General features: G+C 35.4%; 1 protein-coding gene across 10 annotated transcripts in view; it reads right to left on the bottom strand.

Moving 5' to 3' along the window:
- Window positions 1-451: 451 nt before the first annotated feature.
- Window positions 452-27,350, bottom strand: part of COBLL1 (cordon-bleu WH2 repeat protein like 1) — a 179,009-nt gene continuing 152,110 nt past the window's right edge. For 7 of the 10 annotated variants that reach the window (XM_019628156.1, XM_019628159.1, XM_019628149.1 and 4 more), the window contains 8 exons: window positions 23,579-23,732; window positions 23,033-23,107; window positions 21,698-21,826; window positions 17,506-17,740; window positions 16,389-16,483; window positions 10,779-12,343; window positions 8,318-8,494; window positions 452-1,748 (listed from right to left, as the gene is read on the bottom strand). In XM_019628156.1, coding sequence (XP_019483701.1) covers window positions 1,662-1,748; window positions 8,318-8,494; window positions 10,779-12,343; window positions 16,389-16,483; window positions 17,506-17,740; window positions 21,698-21,826; window positions 23,033-23,107; window positions 23,579-23,732 — 2,517 coding nt within the window. In that variant the 3' untranslated portion in view covers window positions 452-1,661. The remainder of the gene's footprint in view (window positions 1,749-8,317; window positions 8,495-10,778; window positions 12,344-16,388; window positions 16,484-17,505; window positions 17,741-21,697; window positions 21,827-23,032; window positions 23,108-23,578; window positions 23,733-27,350) is intronic. The other 3 variants (XM_019628152.1, XM_019628150.1, XM_019628153.1) reach the window with 3 other exon arrangements.

Consider the following 27,350-nt stretch of genomic DNA (forward strand, 5'->3'; position numbering starts at 1 on the left):
TTAAAATATTAGTGTTAAAAGTTGTCTTTAATCCAAATCAAATATATTTGTTTATGGTTGGAGGTAGGGATCCAAATTTATTTTCTTCCAAGTCGAAAATCAATTATATAAACATAATTTTTCAAAAAGCCACTCCTTTCCCTACTGGTTTAATGACACAACTCAAGTTTCCATATATGAGGGTCTCTCCAAGTCTGATTCAAAGAAATACCAGCAACATTTAACACTTAACATGCACTTGCTATGTGTCAGGAACTATGCGAAGCATTTTACATGCTTAGCTCATGCATTTTGGAGTTATAAGGCCTGGGCTTACATGTATACTAGGGAACCCTGATAAACTGTAGGTATTACTGTTACTTGTTGGTTTACTGGCTAATAGAGATGTATTCATCAGGTGAAGTATATAAATAGGCTGGTTGACACAAACTGCATTAAAAAAAAAAAAGCATTCCAAATATATAACTTGCTTTTATTAAACAGGGAGAAAAAAAAAATCAACACATTTTCCAAAGAGGCAGATTTTTCTCAGTAGCTTTAGTGAAAACCAACTTAACATCAGCATGTTTGACAAAGCTTTTAGAAACAGTGAGCAATTAAATTCTTAAAGTGGGAATAGAACAACCACACACTCTAGGCCCCAGAACAGTATTAGCCAATGAATTGGCATTGTTTCATTTAACAGTTTTAGCTTCGATGTAAATATATACTATTTAGAATATTAGCATCTGAACTACATAATTACTTTATCATTTTACTTTAATTAAAACCAGATTTCTGGAATCTCCAAGCAGTCCTTAAAGTTTTCCAATGTGGACATAAACTAACCCCTATACCTCTCTACATATCAAATGTGAAATAATTGCCACAATATATCAACATACAGGGAGATTTTTAAGGCTTCTGGCACATAAAATGTGTAATATGTGTGTGACAATAAGGTCCTAATTATATACAGAAAATATTTAAAATTCTCTTTGTGCAGTTTAAGTTCTAAAGGTTAAAAAAAAGTGTTCCATGTTATAAAATATTAAAATACTATGTGCTTCCCATCAATTTGACACTGAGTTTGTAATTACACAAAGAACCCACAAGGAAAGGCTTGCACTCTAAATGATTCATCACTGAAATTAACAGTTGAACTGACTACACTTATTTGATAGCATTAGTTTTCTAGACCACACTTTCAGCACAAAACAGACTTTAACATAACTTATAAACATTTGCAATTTAACTGTGACATTGAGGCAGCCAATGTCAGATCTAGGTTTGCCTAGTTATTCATGTATCATACAAATATAAGTCTATGATTCTTAACTTATCCTTTCGTCTAAGTCACCATTACAGAGAATGTATCAATAAGTAAGAAGAATCAAAAAAAGTGACTATTTCTCATCTGAAAAAAAATGAAAGTCATTAACACCTTGTTCGAAAGTTCTAAAAGCAGCATTCAGCTCTTCAGGCAAAAAAAGTTCGAAAATATTATAAATTATAAATTCTGGTAATTCTTCTTTTAGCACTAAAAGCTTCAGCACAAATTCTTACACTTTGATAGATAATATATTAGTGTACATCTGAATATACATTTGCCAACATTCTCCATAAGTATAAAGTCGTTCTGTGAAGTGGAGGAGGTGAAGTGCAGTAAGGAAGGGTGACGTTTAATGACTGTCCTGAGCATCAAGGGACACAGAATGGCTGAGTCTTGACCTTCCATTCACAGATATGGTATTTGATGGAATGGTAACCTAAGAGAAAGAAACACACCCTAAATCCATCAATGGAAAATGAGACATCTGTCGAATTTTCAATTTTCACAATAAACACATTTTAACTTCTGCTTAATTGTAAATGCTAACATTTAGTATTTATTATGCACTAAATTACAAATAATCAAGAATAAATGTTCACCCTACCATGAAATTAGAACTGAGAGAGTTGTTATTTCCACAACAAACAAGTTAAATAATCCATTAGCACATCTTAGTCTTTACAAAATTGCCAAATCAACTCAAAGGATAAGAGCACAAACAGACTGGCCGCCAAGCTGTTACAGAGCAGTTTTGACAAGACTCATTCTGGCTCCCCTAAAGTGCCCTGGGCAAAGCAGGAAACTAAAGTGAATTCCACAAAGCAATGGATTTTACAATTTTTGTATTAATGGTGTATATTAACTTGAAGTTCCCCTCACAGGTACTTATTTATAATAAAAAAACAAAACAAAACAAAACTTTGGCTTTTAAAATGCTTTCATATGAAGGGCTAAAAAAGTCAAATCTATGACTGTTATGCCAAAACAATTACAGAATGAAAAAGAGATTTTTTTTTCTGTAAATAAACTCCGAAGTTCTAAAATTTTATGGCAAAAGTCTATTTGCAGAGTGTAAGTGAATGAAAAACGCTATAACAAGAGTTTTCTAAATAGCTTGAAATTCTAACATTACTTTGAAAAATGTAAAAAAAAATCATCTGGGTTTTGAATAGTGAATAGGTGTAATATTTTGAAATATATAAAATGACAATATTCTCTCTAGATTATAATTTGACTACTTTAGGTTCATAACCAAACATTATCATCTTCTCACTAGAACTGAAGTACAAAAGGCCACAGATTCTGCCTAGCAACAGAGTAAGTTAGAGAAAAGGAAAACAAAATTAAAAAGCAAATTTAGTTTGGATTTGGTTTCCTTGTGCTTCGTTTCTTGCCTTTTACTAAATGAAGACTGGTTATCTAAACTAGGCAATTTTCTTGACTGTTTTATGAGTCCAGGATGGAGTAGAGTGGTTGACACTATCTATCTGAAATAAAACAGCTAAGAATAGCTGCCACTTGAGGAAGAAAAACTCATCTGAACCCTGTTTAGAGTATTCATGTGGGATTTCTTTCCAAGTATAGTCAACAAACAACAGACAGGTAATGATTTTTCATTATGTAATCTTGGTCCAAAAAGTGTCTTTGTGTAGTAGTTATTTTTGCAATTGTTGCCAAAGTGCAGTTTTCACAATTCTTTGTAAAGACAGAAAATTTGTTGTAAACATTTAAAAAACATACTGATGGCTCCAAATGTCTACAAGTAAAGGATGTTCACTGTTGCCCCATTTATAGTGAAAAACTAGAATCCAATTAAATGTGCACAAATAAGGAGCAAATAAGCTATGGTATTAATACATTCATATCATAAATACTACATAGTCTTAAAAGAACAGCATGCATATATATATATATATATATACACATACATATATATATATGTATATATATATATATGTATGTGTATATATAATGCCAAAAATAAGTATACACATTTTAAGAGATGTTATCAATGCTCAAGCAGTAGTTCGCTGTAATCAGTAGTGTCTGGATGCTGATGGTGACCACTTTGAGCACCTCTTGTAATTGCAGAAGTCAAACGTGACTTGTAATCTTTTTTTATTATTGGTATATATTAAGTATTACAATTTTAATAGTTTTTTTGCTTTCTTAAAATGTGTATACATTTTTTGGCACTCTCTGTATATGTAATAAGATGAAGAGCTCCAGAAAGATATATGTTTATGAATGTTTTATAGAGGATTCTATTTTTATAAAAAAGTAAAATTAAATGTGTTTACATACAACTAAAGTGGTCTGGAAGATTACAGTGTAATCTATCAAGAGCAGTTACTGTGGGGAAAAAATGGTATTTTGTTTACTATTTTCAAATTTGTTTACTAAACTGCCAAACATGAGAAGACACCATTTAAAATACTCTTCTAAAAATTTTGTGAGATCAGAGACCTTGTCTATTTTGATGCCACTTTATACTCATGCTTGTTTTAGTGCCTGACACAGTGTAGAACAAAGAATATTTCTTGAATAGAATATGATAACTTTTTACAAACATTTATAAAATTAAAAACTATTGCTTAATTTTTTGAGCAATGAACATGACACTTATAATAAAGATATTTTTAAAATGGAATATTTAAGAATTTCCTGAGGTAAGCATGTACTAATTGACTGTCTACCCTTGAAGTTTAAAGAATTTTCAGGAACATTCACATAGCTTTCTTATTCCTATAAGAGTGTTAACTATAAAACTATCGTTGTTTTGGGGAAGCCATGTGGTGCATTGGTTAAGAGCTGGCTTGGGACACCAGAGGGCCCCAGTTCGGATCCCACATATGAGGGCCAGTGACACTGCCCTCTGCAGCCAAGATGCTGAACAACAGCTCAACCTGGAGCTGGGCTGCCAGTGAATCGCCGGACACAGCGTAGGCTGCAGCCCCTGCTGCAGTGGGTTGCCATGGGCTACCGTGTGTAGCCAGCAGTCAGCGTGAGCAGCCAGCAGCCGCAGTGAGTGGCCGTCCAGAAGCCAGCGACTGATCTGCCTTGCCCGGGAAGAGTGCAATGATGGTGCCAACTTGGGCCAGTGAAGCAATGTCTTCCATAACTAGACTGAAGAATAAAAGGATAGCAACTTGTCTGTTCCCCTTCCCCCTATTCCCCAATAAAAATCTTAAAAATAAATAAATAAATAAATAAATAAATAAATAAATAAATAAAACTATCATTGTTTATACTTTAAAAATACATGGAAAGAGTTGTCAGTCTGAAACCCCTGGGTTGTTTAAATTCAAACCAAGAAAATATGAATAAAAAGAAGATCAATTAAATAAAACAAGCCAGGGCTGAGTGGCTCAGTTAAATACTCGCTCAAGAGTGTGAGCTCTGAGAAACAGGGTCGCCGGTTCGATTCCCGAGCTAAGCTGCTGCTGAGCTGCCAACAGGTGGCAGGTTGGCTCAGCTAACAACAAAAAAAAAAGCCAGCCAGCATGATTCTGGGTGACTTATCCAGTTATTTTCTTCTCTCTAGATTTGTATCTAGCCAAAGATAAGTTTTACATTCTGAGGAAACACTATCAAGTACTAAATATCATTTGTCAGTTTATTTTCAAACTTTAGTTGTACAAACCTATATCCTACGTGTAATAGTGCACTAACCTTTAGTAATTCAAGCACCATAAGGAACCAAAAGCAGCCAAAGAAGTTCTCGGTGTCAGTACAAGTCAACAATAATGAATTACTTAATCTGTCTTATTCTCTGAAAACAATTTGCTGACTCATAGAAAAATGTTAACATCAAACACATTTTATAAAATACTGAGCTAAGTTTATTAACGCTTCATATGAAGACAAATTTCTGTGACTGCGTGGGGGTCAAGTGGGAATAAGGCATGGACAAAACCTTGAGACCTGAAAAAACAATACTACGTTCATGACTACATTTGCATTAGAGCAATCAACGAGATAATTGTTCTAATGTGAGCTAACTATTATAATGAAGGTTAATTGCTTGGGTATGAACCAGAGCCATAAGGCAGGTTGGTACCTGGAGTTAAGTTGAACATTTGGGTGCCAAAATATAGGCAAACACTGAGCCAACTTTCTGATGAATAAACTAAAACTACTGTCAAAATCACTGGAGATTTTATTTGGCACTATAACTGTTGGTTCTATTAAAAAAAAAAGAATTTAAAACAACCAGGAGAAATGTTCAGCACAGAACAGAAATATGGGACGTAAGCAAATATCACAAGAAATTAGAGCCTTCCTGTGTCCATTTTTACCACCTTTTGCAATTTTTTTTAAATATAATACTTTTACAGAAAAGTGTACTGAACTTGAATAAACAGCCCCATGAAAACGAACGCAAACATGTTTATAACCTACCACCCAGGTCAAGGCAGAGGATACCCTCCATGTCCCTGCTGACCATGTCTTTATTTAACGTTTTAACATTTTATTCAACATAGACTTTGCATTAATTTGGGCATTTAAAAAATAATGCATTAAAATATTTATCTTGATTACTTAATTTTTTGGTTCCCTCTTAAATGGTGTGCCTGTCCTGCTCCAACAAGCCCCTAGCAACCCCTTCCCCTCTGGAAGTAACCATCAGGGATTTTATAATTATTTCCTTGCTTTTAAAAATAATTGCCACCTATGCATGTATCACTAAAGAATATAATTTAGTATATTTCACAGGCTGTCAATCTTTACACATATATATTTTTATGCCTCTATCTACATACACTGTTGCATTTAGCTGTATTTTGTCCAATTTATTGCTAGATGATAGTCCATTCTTTCAATATACTACTATCTATTCTACTATGTTTGGATATTAAGGTTATAGTTCTTTGGAGCTTTTAGAAACATTCTATGAATATTCTTATATGTGAGTCCTGGTACACAAACAAGCACACACGTTTTTTAGGGTCTATACCTAGAAGTGACCATGGAGTGGAAGCTGATTGTGAAGTGTAGGTGTTGTGGACTTGACTAGACTCTGTGTCCATTTCTAGTAGAACAAAATGGATTATGTAAAGAATTTTCATCTTAGGAGCTGTACTATATAGACTTAGAGCTATCAATAACTTCCTACTGAAAGAGATAACATTTTAGACTCAATGGAACCTAAATTAATGAGTTATAAACAGGATACAATTACAGGATCATCATTTAGGGCCTGTGTTCTGTGTTGACTCACATCCAACTCATTCTGGAAGCAATGACGGTTTTATATGTGAAGAGACTGCCAAATCAGGGCCCATCACACACCAAGCACACAGCTGCTGCTTGCCTGCACAATTCCGTTGGCCTAAAACTTAATGTACTGTTGTCTACAGTTAGTTCATTGAAATTGATTAATGTCCACTGGCTTAGTACAAAGACACTGAAATTATTTTCTGATTAAGTACTTGGTTTTTCAGTAGGCCGTGTGTGTCACTGTGTCTTAGTCCCAGGCAGTGAACACCCACAAGGCGGGGGCTTCATTATATTCATTTTTGTCTTTCTAACATCTAGTAAAATGTTTGATACTTACGTGCTTAAAAATGCTTGCCAAAATTTATTGCATGGAGAAAGCTTTACATTGGAAGTGACATATTTGAAACTCATCCTTAATTTACAAGATTAGGAATATAAAACATTTTCATAAATGAGAATGTGCAATTTAATAGGGGCATATTTCCCCACAAAAATATAAGTGTCATGACCCGTGAAGTACCAATTTTAAAATTCAAAGCTACATTGAAGTTTTTGTTGCCTGGCACCCAAGTGCAGACTACAAAATTCAACCCTAATCCCCTGAATGATTCCTTTACTTTTCTCCACTATTGACAGCATGCAACATTTTGCTTTGTCTCCATTTGTGACCAGATGGGAGCGCCAAGCCCTCCATGAGAATGGCTGTGACTCACAGCTCCACTGAAACACACGGAGGAAACGGGGCAGCACAGGCGAGACTGGCCAAGGAGATGCGCCTAGGATGCCTTCCACTTTCTTTCTATCTTTGCAGCATTCCTATTCCTTCACAGATTTCATTTCTGTTGAACTCTGCGTTTTGCTCAGGTCTTTGACTCTTCTCTACATAGCTTCTAAAATGATCAGAGAAGGAATGCACAAAATGAAATGCGGGGGGGGGGGGGGGAGGTGCGGTCAGTAGAATAATGACTACTTTTCTTGTTTTGGGTGTTGAGGAACTTGCAACCAAGATGACTAAGGAAGAACAAGGAAGACATTTAGAGAGACTATGGCCTCTGGGAAGTCCAAGTGCTAATGCCAGGCTTCAGGCTTGCCCACGTCTTCCTTCAGTGGATCAAGGCGACAGAAGGACATGCACCTACCAGTAATTCCCTGTGACATGTAGTTGGTGTCTGCCAGGAGAAGCACAGCCCCTGTCCTCAAGTTCTCCTACACCTCAGCAAGGAGGAGCTCAACAATGCTGGCAGGACATTTTTAAAACCTGAATTTCTCCATTAGGTTTCATCTAAATTCTTCAGATTGTCTCTACATTTTTGGTTTAAGTTATAAAACTCCCTCTCCTCCCCACCCACCCCTGGCAATCCCATGTATGGTAGAATCTTAATCACCACAGGAGCCATGACTAAAAACTTGCAGATTCCTATGTCTAGTGTAGGTTTTCTGCAATAGGGAGGGATTTTCTTTCTAAAAGAGACTTTCTTGCTGGGGTAACATAATTTCTTAAAATAAGAGTCCAGGCACTTTCTCGATGTAGTTACGTAACAGCGAGCAAAAGCCACGTTCTGTACCTGGCCCTTGTTGTGGAAAACAGACCTGACATGTTTTTATGGATGTGTAAGATTCTGGAGTCTCTCAGCTTATACTTCAAAAATGACCCCTGACATAAAAGTGTAATTTCTGGCATCTTCCCTATTCAGGTTTAAATGCCAGAAAACAATTTCCCCTAAGGATTAGTTTAACAATGTTGAAAATAAACCCACTGTCACCAATCTGATCAAGAAACCTTACACTTTTCAATTTGGCAGCAGCTTCTCCGGAACGGATCGCAGTCAACAAACTCTGTCGGATCTCTTCTGGGTCAGAGCTTTGGAATGTCAAAGAGCTTTGTCTCTTAAGGGTGAATGATGGGCAGTCAGTCAAAGGTAGTCTTTGGGAATTCTGTTCATTATGTGCAGAGTTGTTTTCCTAAAAAAAAAAATAAAAGAAATGCAAAATATGTATATGAACACCAAGTGAAGAATGGGCCATTTTTCAAGAAATTTTATCAATAGTTCTTTAAGAATTACCACTTGCCTCACTGGAAATAGCTCTATTTCCTCACCACTGCAGTATCTCTGCTGCCAGTGCTCAGTTGGAAAATGAGGACATTAATTTCCCTTTTGTTGAACAGGGGGCTGAGTAAGAAAACTTGTACCTCTCTCTATTTCATGAACACAGGGTAATTTTACTGTCTTTGAGTCAAATAATGCTGATTTCTCCAATGGAGTAGGCTAAAAGAGTTGAATAATAAAAATATTCCACAGACTAAAAAAATAACACATTTTCACAGTTCCAACATATTAGGTTGTGAAATTATTTTTGAAACGATACAAAATCGGCAAATATTGGCAATTTCATATTGGTTGAACCTAACGGATCTTCTAATAATGGAGTATTAATGACTATACTACATGTAACAGTTTATTTTGTGTTTCTGGAATTCACAGAGATTAAGTGATGGCTATGTTTTTTTTTATTTTTCCCATGAGACTAAAAATAAATATTAGGAATTTCCAAATTTAAAAATCAAAAATGTAATTAAACTTCTTAGGAAGGAAAATCTAGTAACTAATTTAACTGGCAACTGTTATCAAATAATCTTAAAAATGTCTTTTTCAAACTGTCAAGTAAATATCTTTACAAATGATGAGCTAAACAGAGCTCAGGCAGTGGCTCAGAAACTGTATTATCTAAATCAAGCTTCTGTTGTTCAGGAATGGTATTCCATTCTAAGAAAAAAACACAGGCTTTGTTCCCAAGTAAAGGAGAGGGGAAGGGATGAGACAATACAAATTGGTAATTGCAATATGGCCTCAGGGATAGAAAAAGATAGTCCGAGGAATACAATCAATAACGTTGTAAGCATTTCTTAGGGGGCCAGATGGACCAATGCCCTTTTGGGGAGTCCACTTCATAGTTGATGTAGAGGCCTGACCACCGCATTGTATTTCTGAAACTGATGTTGAATAATACNACGGAGTAGAGTGCGGGAATGGATTCAATGGAATTGTAATAGATAAGCATGATATCAGGGGTGGGAGGGCAGTGGATGGGGGGAGGGGGTTGTTACTTTGTGAGGGTGAAAAGGGTAACTATTGCATTGTTCTGTACACCTGAAACTAACAATAAAAAAAAAAAAGATTCAAGCTTTAAAAAAAAAAAAAAAGAATTAATCTGTGTATCTGTGTATCATACATATCTTCCTACCATTATATCAAAGTAATAAACAAAAATGTGAAATACATGAAGAAATGTTCTTGAAGATAAATATTGCTTTAAAATTATGGAAAAATCTTTACTTGGCAATATGGTTAATGTTCTGTTACTCCAGAAATGTTTGAAAAAGCAGTATAAAATACTTCTGAAACTGTCACACAAATGTGAAAATATGCTTTAAACACTAACAGAGTAGAAGTATACAAAGTATTTTTTTTAAATTGCATGGGGATTACCATTAATTCATACTGTGAATTTCATTCTCTTCTTTGATTATTTGAATCTAGCAAATTATAACAGCTGAGCAAAATACTAAGTAAAAAAATCCACCCTTTTTTGTAAATTATTAAGATTAGAGAGTGGTTAAATGATTATTTTGGTCAACATACATATAACTGGAAAAGTTGACACCGAATTAACAAAATAGGAAATTAAGAAAATTACATATTTAAACTCTAGTTCCAATTTAAATTATTTATATGTAAAAATTTTTGATAAGCTGAGGTTGAGTGTATATGACAGAGAATACGTTGCTGAGAGACATTTGGTTATTTTATCTAATCTTTGATATTACTTGTTTCTATATTGTTAGAAGTGCTTAGTTTGCAATTATGTAAAATTGAGAGAGAAAAAATAAACCAGGAAAGTTATAAACACATGGAGATAAGCAAAACATAGGAAAACATAATCAGAACTATAAACTATAGTACATTATACAAATGTCCGAGCAAAGAAACTTTAAATTAAAATATTTGCTAATGATATAATTATATAATGATGACCTTATAGCAATACCCGACCAGGTTATATGAATTATAATAATTCTGAGAGTAAATCAGACTCTACATACTTTTTTTTACAGTGGGTAGCTTGATATTAATTAGATTAATATGAATTCAGAGTTAAATAATACACGGAATATATCAACATGCTTGTTAACCCCCATTTGAAACAGGCTGTATAAGAACACCTTGTTTAAAAAACAAACATTTACCTTCTCACTCACACCTAGTTGTGGGATGCCCACACATTTATTTACAGAAAGGCTCTTCCCTTCCTCTGTGTCAGCTCGAGGCCGGGCACACGCGCCATCACTGCCTGACTCTGTACGCACTTTGCTGAAAGACTGTGACCTTTTCACTACGGCAAGGGCAAACGGCGAAGGAGCAGAGCTCGAGTATGGTCGTGGAGCACCAAAAGTTTTCAAAGTCTTCAGATTTAGTGCAGCTACCTGACTTGCGGGAAGAACAGGTTTCGGAGCTATGGGGGGAGGTGCGGTTTCAGCAGGCTTCGGGCTGCTGACGCCAGCATCCGTGTTTTTAGTGTGGGGCTGGGGGGGAGAGTGAGTTGTTTTGCTTAAGGGAGGAGATGGCTCTGGAGGAGGGGTCGGATCCCTTTCCGCCTCTTTCTTCATTAGTTCCTTTGGAGTAGGGCTAGGGGCAGTGTGGACACTCTTGGCAGCAGCAGATGTCACATAGTGACCTGAAACCCTTTTTTGCATCTGTAAGAAAAAAGAACTTGGTTTCGTAGGGGGATTTGAAAGCCGAGATTTCAGTTTTGACTCCAAAATATTGTTGATATCTTCCAAATTCGGCACAAAAGGAGCTGTGCCAGTGTCTGTCATCAGCCTGGGAGTAGGTTTTAGAGGATTTGCCATGGTGCTACCGGAGGCACTCTCCACACTGGGCACCGGATGCTCTGTTCTCTGGGTTGGTTTGGGTTTAAGGTCTATCTGTGGCTCCTTTGGGCTTTCAGAAATAACAGGAGCTTCTGTTTGGATTGCAGTTTCTTTCACATTCTCATGAAGGTGCTTTTTTCCTAAAGTATGTATCTCGTGATCAACTTGATACCCTGAGGTTTCTGATTCCCAATCTTTCAATGTTTCCAGGGACTTGGGAGGCACTATTTTGTAAGTAGTCATCCCAATTTTGGGTATATAGTCTCTTGTAATTTCATTTGAAGGTTTTGGCTTGGGATTGTAGTCTTGTCTGTACAGTGGATAATTCTTCATATAAGCAGCAGTTGAACTGTTAATCCCATCTACAGGAGACAAAAAATCATCATTACCATGAGCACAGATTGGATCTTTCATGGTGAGCTGATCTTCTGACTGTAGTGTTAGGGGGCCCTGACTCCTGAACTCTCTTGAGGTATCTACAGAATCTCGTGGACTTAAAGACGAATGTTGAGTTGACTTGTTGTTACTTGCAGTTTGAACGCTTTCATCAACTTTAAAGTCAGACAAATGATGATGCTGGTGATTCCTATCAAAGCTGTTACAGGAAGGCGTTGTCTGAATTGCTGCATCTTGCATTTTGGTCTTTGCTGCACTGGGTGGATTCAGCTTTTGGTCTGGTACTGAAGCAGCAGCTAGAGGATTTTCCTTGTAACTTCTGGCAGTTTCAGTTTGATGTGCCTGATAGTTTGATAGTCTGTTAACTTCCATGTCCATATTGCTATTTTTGGCAACACCTCCAACATTGATTTCTGTTCTCCTTGCTCCATTTTTCATATTATCTTCTGTGTTCAGTGAAATGGCAATTATTTCATTTTGATCTACTGAGACAAAAAAGATATATATATATATATTGTCAAGATAAGTATATAAAAAAAGTAGGAAAACCTCAGTTTGTAATGCTTTCCTCGCCCAAAGTGAAATAGGTTGGTTTGAATTCTACAGGAACTTTTTCAGCTCACTAATACAAAAGCAGGGAACGGCATTCAGAGAAAACAGCATGGGCCTTGATATCATAGAGACCTGAATCTGGACCCCCGTTTGACTAATTACAATCTCTTTGGCTACAACGTGTTAGTTAAGCATTTGAGCCTCTGTTTACTCAGATGTAAAAAGGTTAAACATATATTACAGTTGACCCTTGAAGGACGTGGGGAGTAGGTGTGCCAACCCCTCTGCACAATTGAAAATTTGCATATAACTTTTGACTCCCCCAAAACTTAACTACTGGGCTGGCCGAGTGGCACGCTGGCTAAGAGTTTGCTTGGGACGCCAGCTCTGAGCAGCAGGGCCCCAGTTCGGATCCCACATGAAGGCCAGTGATGCTGCGCCCTCTACAGCTAAGATGGTGAACAATAGCTCGACCTGGAGCTGGGCTGCCATGAGTCACCGGCGATGGCGTAGGCTGCAGTGGGGCTGGCCGGCAGCTGCCATGAGCTGTTGTGAGCAGCTGTGAGCAGCCGAGAGCAGTCGTCCAATGACCGGAGACTGACTGCCTCACCTGGGAAGAGCGCAATGATCACAACACCAACATGGGCCAGTGAAGCAATGTCCTCCACAACTAGACTGAAGAACAAAAGGACAGCAACTTGTCTGCTCCCTTCCCCAATTCCCCAATGCTGTCCCCCTCCCTCAATTCCCCAATAAAATCTTTAAAAAAACACCTTAACTACTGGAAGCCTTACTGATACCATAAATAGTCAATTAACACATATTTTGTATGTTATAGATATTATATACTGCAATCCTACAATGAAGCTAGAAAAAAGAAAATCATAAGGAAAATACTTTTACAGTATTTACTGAAAAAAATTTGTAAATAAGTGGACCCGTGTAGCCCAAACCCATGTTGTTCAAGGGTCAACTATGTATATTATATACCATTTATATAACATGATTATTAGGATAGGATATCGCCCAGAAAAAGCACTCCATAGAAGATAGCTATGTTTCCTCTTATAAGATTTCATATTTCAGTCATTGTTAAGAATGACAAAATAAATTGACAAATTCAAAAAATATTTTTTTTATTTTTATTTTTTTCCATTTTGATTCTGTCTTTTCTATAGCTCTTAGTGTACTTATATTTTATACATAACATTAAAATGGAAGCAATCCCACAATGTTATCAGTTTAAATTAAGGCAGGCAACAGAAACATTACCTTTAAGAGTTGAAGTATAAACAAAATCTAAATGGACTGTCTTGTTAATTGTCCTCACTGACGTCTTTTAGGGGACTTTGTGTTTAGATATGTCTAGTACTGAGCAAAGTGATTTATATTCTGTGCTCCACTAGTCAAATGCCCAGAACAATCATTTCTACAGAATGACCAACAAGCCCTCATCTTCAAAATCCTTAGTAGCCTCCTCCTTCAAATATGGTAATTTGCATAGCACAAGTGAAATGTGGGTGTTGGGAGTCAAACTGTGAAAGGATGTCAAGTATTTCTCTATAGTTTTATCATCACTCACTTTTACCTATGAAATAAAGACCAATTTCACTGCCTAAAATGTCATGGGATATTTAAAATAGTTCTTCTGTTAAAAAAGACAAGAAAAAAGAAAGATATGCATGCAAAAGAAAAAATCATGTTGCCTGGTAAATTTGTATACAAACAATTTTTAAAAATATCTACATATTTTTTAAGCATGCTTAATTGTACAATTAGTTGGTCATGGTGTATTTTGTATTATGTTGCAAGGTTCTTATATTAAAATATAATTTAAAAATAGAATTTATTTCTATTCTTCCCAAATAAAATGCAGCTGGTTATCAGAATATCTACTGTCTATATGACTCACTTTTGTCAATGACAAATAATTACTGACTGCGATTTATAAAATTAAGGACACGTGATTAGGTAGCATGGAAGAGGTACAGTTCTGCCTATGCTCTTATTTACTTATTTCATAAGTATTTTTAATATCTATATGAAAAGTACTACTTTCAACACTGCTGTGAGCACAAAAGAATGTGAGAAATGGTCCCTGGCACTAGAAAATGAGACTAATGTATTTCCTTCTTTCTTATTTCTCATTTTCCACTGAATATCGATATATCCCAGTTATACAACAGAAATATTTTCCAAAAGAAAGTACATCAATGTAAAAATATGTTTTAAATTAAATCCCCTATAACAAATTTTAATTTATTGGCTTAGAAATCCAGATTTCTGTTTCTCCCATTTTTGGTGCTTATACCTACTTTACCATTGTCTAACTCTGAATGTCTCATCAAAATTTCAAAATTATTGCCAATGATTGCCAGGCCTGGACACCTAGAACCACTAGTGAATGTATTAGCTAATCCACCCTTAAATATACCCAGTAATAATGCTACCCAAGTGTCAATGAATGGTTAGGCCATTTTCCAAGAAAAGCCAATAGAGCGAGAAGGTGTATTTTGTACTATCCTGTCCTTCCTGTACTCAACACTGACAACAACATCTACAACCTGGAGAAAGGATGATTTAGATAAGTAGGCAGGGTAGGTAAAAAGGGAGGAAAACACAGAACTACTCTAAGGAAAACAGAAATGATTTACTTTAAAAAGGACCTAGGGTCGACAAAGGTCATGGCAAATCAAGTGGAACTGCAAATAAATATTACAGAAATGTACTTGTTTGTTACACTAGCACTAACTTGATGCCAAATTTTAGCAAATATGATTTAATATGACAATTTTTAATAAAGGAAGCAGTTTTAAAATCATGATTTCTCAAAAGAAATGCTGTTGTCATCATAACACATGTCATGAAAAACTGAATCATGAGGAAAAAAATGAGGGAAATTAAATGTTTTTAAACCTTCTCAGTATTTCATCTCAGGGTGGTATAGACCATGGGGGAAATGAGTTGGAGACATACATACTCAAATTAACCAACACGTATCACATCACATATATAAAGTGACACACATCTCTATCTATATCTGTTTATCTATTTATCATCTATCTATCTATCTATCTATCTATCTATCTATCTATCTATCTATCTATCTATCTATGAATGACATTGAGATAAGCCATGTTTATCCAAACATGAATATGTTTGTTTTCTAAGAATCTTAACATACTTCTATGTTAACATAATAGACTGGACTATGAAAATTCATAAGCCACTTCCTTCATATCCCTTTGAAATACCATTATGCATTCCTTGCATCTTCTTTTTGTGTAGTATCATTTCTCTGAAATTCAACTCGAAGTATATACTTTAACAGTATCTCAGTATTCTGCTATGTGCTATGAGGAATTCAAACAAAGTATCAAATATAATTGCTATGCAATCCTGACAATGAAGGAATTTTTAAAATAATAATTAGCTGGACTCTTAATTCTGGTTCAAAACGAATATATAATGAGAAAGAAGAAATTGTCTTGCTTTGGGGTAAACACTGATAAATAATGTTACATAACTAGATGGTTTACACCTTAAAAATCAAACAGACAAGTTTCATCCAAGGTATATCAACTTGAGTATGATGTAAAACAGGCTTGGACTTATGAGTAATTAAAAGGAAAAAAAGAGACACAGATCACAAGTAGATGCATAAGAGTGTAAGTCTGAGTTAGATAACCTCTAACATTTAACAACAAAAGTGATACACATGGTAGTTAAAAGTACACTTTGGAATAATAGTACCTGATTTCTAATCTGGGGTCTACCACTTATTAATTGTGGTACTTCAGGTATGACATAATATCTTTGTGGCTGAATCATCTGTAAAATGGGACTAAAGATAATAATACCCATAAATGAGTTAATATACAAGGCTAAATGAGTTAATGTATATAAAGGGTTAAAAATGGCCCCTGGCACATAGTAAGTGCTATGATAGTGTTGGCTGTTAGTGTTTATAGAACTCACCATTCTCTTGATTTGGGCTCAACGACTTCAAGTTTCTTACACTGTCAACTACCCTCTCTTCATTGCTTGCATTATATACCATCAAGTGTGGTCCTCTGCAAAATATGATATTGTATGTTATATACTGACACTGTTCAAACACACACACACACACACACACACACACACACGATGAGAAAACAGGCAATAATTTCCAAAGACAGATGGACTGAAATAATCATCTTTTTATGCCAAATACTAAAAATTTAATAGCAAAGAAAAACCATAATTGAGAAGATATGCTGCTATGAAACATTAGCTTTCATATGGTGGTCCTATTACGAAGAAAGATGTAAAAAGCTTGGTATAGTGAAAGCGATTCCAAAAACAGTGTCTTTTTGTTATTATTATTTGTCTTTTAAAGAAAAAGGAAACAAATGAAACATTTTAGTTTTGCATCTGGCAAGGTCAACTTCTTTCAAGTCAGGATGTGGATTGGCCTCACTGGGTTTTACTGATGATAGAAGAATTTAATTTGGAGACAATTCCATGAAAATTATAGCAAAACTTTGATGAAGGTGGTTTATTTTGCAGAGTCGATTTCATCATCATTCATGGTGTGGCATTTCTAACAATATAAGTGTACTGTACTATAGCTTTCAATTCTTAGGATCAAGTGGAAAATGCATTCTCTGTATCATAAAGTTGACTGTGAAAATAACTGAACATCATATGCTAATATGCGGAATTGTTTTATATATTAGTGAAAATTCTTCAGGAGAATTTGCAGGAGAATTTGGTGATATTACATGAAAATTAAATGTTTCATTTACGTTAAATTGCTAATAGGCAAAACACATACAATAAAAACAAACAAAAACTTTTATATTGAGTCACACAAATTAACTACATGTTATGGTTTATCTGACAGGGATATCAGAACTGCTGAATTTGATTTTATTTAAAAACAATTACATGTAAATAGTTTATTAATAAACATTTTTACAGTGATGGTAAAAAAGTCTAAACAGAAGGGATGACTATATTTGTGTTTAAAATATCAGATCTATATTTCAGAAAGTTAGTATTAATTAAACAAACCACCACCACCACCACTTCCAGCACACAGCCTACTTACTGTCCATCTGTGTTTCTAGTTTCTCGTTCTTCTACTTTGGAATTTTGTGAGGACTCTCCAGTATCATTGCCAAGGGCTGAGTCAGGGTCATTTTTCAGTGTATTTATTATATCAGTAGATCTAACAGGAATATCTTGTGACTTCTCAGAAATATTTCCAGCCTCATCTTTAGGTACTTCACTCAGTTCTTCCTTTTCATCTATCTCTTCAAGACTATAATCAGAGCTTATTCCAGCTACAAAGAAATGAAGATATAATACTAAATATTAATTTGCCTCATTCATGCTATGCAATCCTGGCAAAAGGAATCTTTGGGCTCTTCTAAATTCTGGTTCAAAAAGTACAGTGAAATACTTTTCTAACGGTGAATAATCAGGTTAACATTATCAGATTATTTCAGACACATAAAATTCTAAAATTAATATGCTATCACTCTAGGTTTTATTCATAGTAGAAAAAAGACGTTTAAATTCAAACTTCAAGTTATATATTTCATTTAATAACATGCCTTCAATTTAAATGATTTTTACATTTATGTAATAGCTCTAAATGTAAATGAAAAGAATGACATATTTACATTGTCTGTAAGTGTAAAATGACTCAGTAGTTATCAGTACAACTGAGAATTATCTAAGCCCCTTTAAAAATGCTTATGCTCACACCCTACCCCACACCTGTTAAATCAGAATCCCTGATTCTGAAGGGTGGGACCAAGAATTTTTGAGGCTCCTCAGGTGATTTAAATAGGCAACCAGGATAAAAAGCTGCTGATTTATATTCTTAATGTAATTTTAAAAAATACAAACAGAATAAGTATTATACCATGAAAATTAATTTTTATTCCTACCCAGTTTGAGTCTCAGAAGCAACTTCCTTTAACAGTTTTATGTTATCAGAAAGTATAATGAGACTATATAAGCAGCTACACATATTCACATGTTTCGTTCTGTATTCTATTGGTTTATTTAACATACATGGAAGCATACTATACTTGGTGTTTTTCACCTAACATTTTTTGCTCCATTTACTGTATCATAAAGATCATCCCATATCAAGTTGTGTGGGTGCATGCATATGTATGCATATGTGTATGTGTGTGTGTGTGTGTGTGTATGTGTGTTGTTTTTTTTCAATAGCTGAGGTGAATATTTCATTGCATGAAAAAATGTGTATATTATTCTTTAGCACCAACAGCAAATGGTCAAAAGAGTAAAAGAGGAGACATCCTAAGCAGTTAGTACCCACACCCTTGTTGTAAAGATCATGTAAACCAAAGAATTAAGTTCTGGACCCTTGCTTATTTAAATTCAACACTTCCACTTACACATAGCAGCTGAACAAAGTTTAACTTTTACTATAATTGAAAGGGAAAAGGGTGGTATACCATTGGATTATAGTGATCAGCACATCTATAAAGTTTAATAAAAACTTTAACATATTTGAAGAATATCTAAAGTACTTAAAATATATTTAATTTTATCTTTAGGCATTTAGACAGAAAATTGTAGTATTTGTACATTTTAATAAAAATATGGAAATGTTAATGACATTTTTATTGTAAATAAAAATAGATTATCCAACAGAAAATATGTTTAATAAATTGAGTTTAAGTAAAAATTTAAATATATACATTTTGATACATCTTTTTTTATTATAATATGTAAAATAATCATGGTGATGCCAGTGTATAATATTATGTGTCTACAATAGTGTATCGCATCTATGTAGTAAGAGTATATTTAAATAATTTGAAAACTGTGTACTGAGAAAATGGATGGCCATTTTGGTTTCAATGCGAGTATGTTTTATAAATGGCTCTTCAGGATATATTATGATCTTTTGGAAATTAGATTAACTAGGTAACATTTAGCAAATTAATTGATTGCTATCCCTATTTCTTTCTTGCCCATTACAAGTGTTTCAGAAATACACAACCTTTCTTTAAGTATGGTGCCCTCATTGAAAAATTGGTCTCAATTAATTAAAGTATGAAGAATGAGTTACATGTTTCAAAATGTTATCAAATTATTTTTCTGGGATTTTATAACTTAGTAAGTGCAAGCATCATTTATAGGCTTACTTAAACATATTTTTTACTAGCCTGAAAAGTACACCTTTGATAAAATGTCTTAGAAAAGGCTGCTTTCTGTAAAAAAATTCTAATCATCCAAGAGAACTTCCACAGTTGGCTGTTAGAACAGTAAAAATTTCCATAAGCCTTTTTTTTTTTTTTTAATGAACCCAAGGTATCAACTCCATCATGGCGCTTTAACAGTTACATATTTGCAAATATTTTCTCCTATTTTGCAAGGTGTCTTCACTTTCTGGAGAGTATTCTTTAAAACACTTTTTTCTTTTTAATTAAATTTACTGGGGGTGACGATGGTTAGTAAAATTACATAGGTTTCAAGTGTACAATTCTATAATACATCTTTTATATATCACATTGTGTGCTCACTACCAAGTGAGCTACTAAGCTTTGAAAACTATTAAAGTTTTTTTTGCATGGGTTAACAGGCTTATATGATGGCCAAATTTTAGGACTAGAATAAAAACAATTGGGGTGAGGGCTGTAAAAAATAATTTTCACAAATGTATCACAACTATCATATTTCAGCTTCAAAAGTTATAAAGAAAGAATATTCACTTTGAATGAGCACAGTGTTCAAATTCTAAGTAGTTTTAAGATTTAACAGCTTCCAAAGTGTAAATGTTAACAGTATTTTAAAAAATTATTTAAAAGTGTAATCATTAAAATTTTTTTTACACTTACTTAGCTTTATATAATTTGAATATGTTTATCTAAGTTTTTCAGGCCCTCTAAAGATAGCAAAACTGAAACAAAAAATAAAATTAAAAAATTCTTTGAAATTCACAAAATGTAATACATGTTAATCAAATTTATTTAACTTTTAGAAGATATTTTTGTAAGTGTGTAGCATTTTACTTGTATGTTTTTAAAGTTTATAATTTCACAGAGACTTTTAGGATACACTGTTTGTTTTTCGTGGAGATGGTCAAAATGGCAGAATTGACAAATAACTCTCTTTGATAAAACAGAATTATATCAAATTAAATCTAGTCTGGTGAACTACTTTTTTTATTCATTCATTCAAAAAACTGTTCATGGTGTCAGACGCTACTGTAGTTGTTGCTAGAGTTATTTTCTTTTTCATTTTTAAAAATTGAAGTATCATTTACATTCAGTAAAATTCATCATTTTTGGAATACATTTTAGAATGTCCAGTTTTGAGAGCGATATATAGTTGTGTGACCACCACCACAATCAACATATAAAAGAATTCCACCACCTTCCCAAATCTCCATGTCCCTTGGTGATTAACCCCACCCCACCCTTAGCCCCAGCTCCTGGGAACCATTGTCCTTATAGCTTTGCCTTTGCACAAATGTATATCAATGAAAACACAGAGCATCTAGCCATTTAAGTCTGGCTTCATTTAACATAAGGCATTCAAGATTCAGCCATGTTTTGCATGCATTAGTTATTCATTCCTTTTCATGGGTAGGTGGTAGAATTGCAAGTAGTCTGTTTATCCATTCCTCAATTTAGGGACATTGGGATGTTACCCATTTTTGACAATTATGAATAAAAATTCCATAATAATTCCCATGGAAGTTTCTGTGTACTCATAGGCTATCTTTTTTCTTGAGAAAATACCTAGGGGTGGAATTGCTGTGTCATATAGGAAATAAATGCTTAAATTTTATTTAAAAAAAAAAAAAGCTTCCCAAACTATTTTCTAAACTGGCCACACAATTCTGTATCCCCATAAGGAATGTGTGATAGTATAGTAATTTTAAATAACTGGTTTGAGGTGATAAGGACTCTTTCTGAGTCACTGAACAATTGAGTAAAATATTTATGATAAAATTCAAGTAATAAAATTTCACCACCTGGTAACAAAATAATTCCAATAATTTAAAAATAAAAATCAAGAGCAATACTACAGAAAATAAGCCACATCTAGGTAACAGAAGAGTAGTTCAAGAAAGAAAAAATATATATATATATATATGTATATTCTTTTATATGTATATAGTTACACATTAGAAATAATAAATTTCAAAGAGTTTGCCAAAAAAGCAGAAAGCCAAATAGGAGAGAACGTGAAACCCTTCAGAGCCAGTGACTTGATTCATCGTACACCTCCAGAAAGGCCCAGTCACCTACATGTCAGAGACGCTACGGGCGTTCCAGGGCACTCCAAGAGAGGGACTTCATCCACCTGTTTGGGCGCAGTGCACTGTTGGTGACTGGGCAGCCCAGGGCCAAGGGAGCCTTCTGCCAAAGAAGTAAAATCTGTGGAAATGGCACTCGGATAACAGAGTTCAGGCAAGCAGAGATCAAGAAGCATTTTGGAAGAAATCAGATTCGTTAGCTCACAATTATCCATGCATTAAACAAGAAGTAAAAGGGGGAAAAAAGGAAGAGAATTAGATATCAAGCAAGGTTTGAAAAGTAGTCACATCTTTTTCTAACCCTTCAGAATCTTCTCATTTCACTTATATAGATTGATACAATTTAATAAATTTCCTTTTCGGAACAAACGGTATCTTGATATCATTTTGGGTGGGAGTTAAGAAAAAAATCATACTAGTTATCTACTGGTAACATTTTTAATTATTAGGAAAAGGGAATTCTTGTATAAGATGTGTTAAAATATCAAATTCCTAAATATCACTTAAAGATTAAAGATTCAGGAGCATTTTGGCACTTCTGCATTTTTCCTGTATTTGTGAATACGAATTGTAAAATTAGGTAAGGTTATATTAAGCAATTTTCATACCTATCAAATTATCCCATGCTAAAGTACTGGCACAGTAATATTTTAATTTTTATTAGACATTATTAGCCTGTCATATTCATTTATATCTAACTTCAAATTAAGTCTAAGGATTAAGAAATTTTATCATACTTATTCTTATAATAGCTACTAAATAGCTATTATTAAAAATATTAAGAATCAGTATTAGATTGAATTATCTTATTTTTACTGCACTTTCATTTATTGAGAGAGAAGCCAAAATGAGACAATACAATAGAAAATATTTCAGAACAAAATTTTAGCATTAGAACACTATGTATATTAAATTCATATCTAGCACATTTGGGTAAAGAGTGGTGCTTTACAACTTCATGTAAGTTTTCTTCTGAAGACACCAAAATGTGTCATTACTGTTAGGATGGAGATTAATAACTAACTGGTAACCTGACATTGCATAATAAAAAACAAAACAAAACAAAACAAAACAAAACAAAACAAAACAAAACAGAAGACCTAGTAAGGAAACGACTCCTGGTACCAGAATTATTAGAATTTAGAGTTCTGCCAGTTTCATACTCTAAATCTAGGGGGGAATTTTTTCATGTCATAATATAAAATTTGGCAAATGGAGTCAAAACATCTGTATCTCTTTCATATACAGGGCATTATAATTTGATTAATTCCTCGACTGTCGTGAATGGTCTTTTTTAATAACATGCTGTGGAGTAAAGGCGTCCTACCTGGGCTGGGTAACCCCTCCGGGGAGCTTGCTTCTGAAACGCTGTCTGCAGGAACCGTGTGTACTGACTGCCGAGCTAGGAGACAGAAGCAACGCAACTTACTACACAGTCACATTCACAAATGAAACAATCCCTTAGCAGCTTAACTTAGTTATTTTTTATGCAATTCACAAAGAGATAGCCTTACCCTTGTTAGATGCCATTTTAGTGTTCGGCTGTGATACAACTAAAATCTACTGAGATTCCCACCCCTACATGTAGTCAATCCTGGAATGGCAGGATCTTTATGAAAAGATTCACAAATTATCACCACATGCTCATATTAGGATAATGAAGCTGTATGATTTTTTTCATTTTATTTTATCATGTTGCAGATTTTAAAATGGTGGTTAAGTGAGAATAATAAGGAACTAAGTATTATTAAAATTAGTTAAAAGCCTAAGTCTTATTATTAATAAAAAAGCATGATTTAGAACCTATATCATTTGTACTGTCTATTTTTAAAAAACAATGCAAATGTGATGCTAAAGGGGAAAGTAACATTACCTGTCACATGACTATTTTCATCACTTTGATGCAGGGATGTCTTAGAGGGTGGGGAAGGTGCCTTTCGCTTTGTCCTTTTCAAAGACGAATTCCCAATGGATGAGCTACTGAGATTCAGAGAGCCTGTCCTCATTATGTCTGCTCCACAGCGACTCTATGGAAAACAAAACAAACAAAATCTCTATGTGGAAATTAAAAGCAACCATGATGCCAAACACACCATATGGCAATGTGGAACATAAGAGTCATTCATTCAAAAACCATTTGTGGCACAAAAGCTGGGTTATGAGATGGACATGTAAAGAAAAATAAAACACTGTCCTTCTCAAGAAACTTAGGCGAGGATGGGAGGCTGACACGCAAACAATTATAACGTAGAGGGCTTCTAAGCAACACAGTTAAAAAACTAACTTCCAAAGAAAAATCTGGAGAAAATACTAGACATAAAGAGGTTAAAAAAGGGAAGAATATTTGTACATTAAGAGAGCTAGCTTGACTAATCTTTCTCTTTTAGCACTAATGTATTTCAAAAACGTATGTCTACTCTAAGGGTCATTTGAGGCCCTTACCTCTATACACAGCTAACGCTCACATTCATAGCATGTGGCTGTCAGAGAACCCATGATAATCCTGCCTCATCAGGCTGGCCAGTTCCTCCTGGCCCTTGGCCATGTCACCTTGCTCTTTCCCTTACACCAAACCTGCTCAAAAGAGTTACTCAAGGTTTTTGTCTCCAATTTCTCATCTCCCACTTGAACCCTTCCAATCAGACTTATCCCAAACTTTGCTCCATTGGAACTATTTGTGTCAAAGTCATCAATGACCTCCGCAACTAAATCAGTGGTTACTTCTTAGAACTCATTTATTTGACCTATTCGCAGCACGAGGCACAGTTGACCACTCTCCTAGAATGTTCTTTTTCCTTCTTCCAGGATATCACTTTCCTCACTCTGCATAGATCCCAACTGTTTTCTTTGTCGGTTGCTTTCCATCTCAGTCCTTGGACATGAATATCCTCTTTAGTATCAATGCTCACTCTCTTGGTAATCTCCTCTCTTCTCTTGGTTTTATGTATTAGTTATATGCTGATGAATTCCAAACTTATGCCTCCATCCTGGGCCTCTATCTGATCTCCACTTAACGTCTAAAGCTATTTCAGACTTGGCAGGCCTAGAACTGATATTCTGATAACCCTTCCCTTCCCTTCTCCCATAAGAAATAATCCTGTTCTCACAGTCTTCCCTGTTTCAATAAAGAGCAAGTCTTTCTTCCATTTGTGCAAGCCAGTAAGTCTGTAGTCACCCTCGTCTCCTCTCTCACACGCCGCATTAAATCCATCCTGTGGGCTCGTGCAGCTCGACTGCTACCAGAGTCTGAATTCATCAGAAAGTTTCTAACTGGACTCTATTCCACATCACTTCCCTATAGTCCTTTCTCAACATAGCAGCAAACGGATCCTGTTAAAATGTCACTCAGATTAGGTCACTTTGTTCAAAACCTGCTAATGGTTCCCCCATGGACAGAGGACAGCCAAAGTCCTTGTATGATGTCTGAAGGCCACTGACAACCTAGCCCCTAGATCTCTTCCACCAGCTCCTTGTCCTAGTATGGAGCGGCTCACCCCACTCCAGCACACTGGCCTTCACGGAGCTCTTCGAGTGTGCCAGGCACGTTCCCGTCTCAGGATGGTTGCACTCGCTATTGTCTGCCTGGAATGCTCTTCTAATAACATGTCAGGTCATTTCTCAAATGCCACCTTTTCAGTGAGTTCTTCCTTAACCCCAACATTTTCTGTCCTTCTTCCCAGCTTGATCGTTATGATCAGCATTTAACAGCTCTTTAACACACCAGATAGCTGGCCTATTTACTTTGTTTATGGTCAGCTTCCATTGGGGTTGACTATAAAAGCAGGAATTCTTCTTCTTCCTATTTTGCTCACTGCTCTATCTCTAGAACAATGTCTAGCTCACAGAAGTTTCTCAATAAATATTTGTTGAATGAGTGAAAGAAGGAATGAAATACTGCCTTCTTCATGTTTAAATGAAAGGACTAGAAGAGTACATAAAGCTTGGGTCATTCCAATATTACGACAATGCAAATACACCTAAGAGAAGTGAACTAGTTCCTAAGCTATTTTGCCATCTTTCTGCTTTGCTACACACTACAAAAAATGTAGCATATTTGACAATTTTGTAATATTTCTTCCAAAGAAAGGAAGCCTGCCTCCAAAGAGAAAAATGTGAGTTAGTTGTCATCACTGGCAACTGTATTAGGTACTAAAGAGGAAGGCAGGTCATGTCACATGAAAAGTAGCACTGTGAGGCCCACAGAGGCAGGCACTCGATGGCCACACCTTTCAGTAAGGGTAACTCCTCTTAACAAGGGGTGGGACAGGGTGGCTGCGGACTGACCCTCCTGGTAGTCCAACCACCACACTTCTCCCACACCAGCTGGTCGATAACTGCAGCCACCAACAGCCTTTGTCCTCATTACTCTCATCTGTCCTCCAGAACTCTTCAGACCTCTCCATAATCCAGCAAAAAAAGAATTAAAGCCTGACACCCAAACCCAGATTTTGATTCGGAATCACTACAGCCAATTCTGATGAAATTTGAGGGTTACCCCTGCCTCCCCATGGGCATCAGGTGGATCCTTAGTTATTATTTGACTTTTGAAATAATTAGGAGAAGGGCCCTTGGTGATAAATAGCTGAGAAAGAAATGTAGTGATAGATGTACACTATTTAAACATCATTTTGAGTGGGATATGAAGTTTAAATAAAAATCTTCTTACTGAGGGCCGGCCGAGCAGCACCTTGGTTAAGAGCTGGCTTAGGACGCCAGAGGGCCCTGGTTCAGATCCCACATATGAGGGCCAGTGACACTGCCCTCTACAGCTAAGATGCTGAACAACAGCTCAACCTGGAGATGGGCTGCCCTGAGTCACCAGCGACGGCAGGTGGGTTGCCAAGGGCTACAGTGTGTAGCCGGCAGCCAGCGTGAGCGGCCAGCAGCCGCAGTGAGCAGCCGTCCAGAAGACGGCGACTGATCTGCCTCACCCGGGAAGAGCGCAATGATGGTGCCAACTTGGGCCAGTGAAGCAGCGTCCTCCACAACTAGACTCAAGAACAAAAGGACAGCAACTTGTCTGTTTCCCTTCCCCCAATTCCCCAATAAAAATCTTAAAAAAAAAAAATCTTACTGATATATCTCTGCATTCCAAAATTTTCACCTGCTACTTTTAAAAGTAACAAATTTAGCAATCATTAGAGAGACCAAAAATTCTCCTAAAACAATGTGGCATTTCACTTTTTAAAATATTGATCTAAACATTAAAAATAGTAGGTGTCATTTTCTTTCTTGATGAATTTGCTTCTGTAAAACCCTACTGAAGCACACCTCATTCCTTTCGCAGAACTATTGGGTTGTCGGAAAAGTCATGATGTATTTTTTCTGTTTTTCATTGCAAAAATGCGTCATGACTTTTCCGACAACCCAACTGTTCATCAGGAAGAACACAGTAGGTGATCAATGAGTAATTGCTCACTGGATGAAGTAATGACAACATTGAATTATCCTCCTAGTTCCATGCTCAAAACTTGTGTCTCATGTTTTAACTGAGTGCTTTTATGAGGTCTTTGATAAAAACCTGTTTTCCCCTTTAAGTCAGATTCCCAATCTCTGTAATTTATTGGTCTTTTCTATTACCCGATAAAAGCAGTCACACGTGAATTTCTCAGACAATACTATCCGTTTAGGAATTAGAGCTGTTA

Source organism: Hipposideros armiger, unplaced genomic scaffold (genome assembly GCF_001890085.2).
Source record: "Hipposideros armiger isolate ML-2016 unplaced genomic scaffold, ASM189008v1 scaffold_751, whole genome shotgun sequence".
Classification (NCBI taxonomy): Eukaryota; Metazoa; Chordata; class Mammalia; order Chiroptera; family Hipposideridae; genus Hipposideros; species Hipposideros armiger.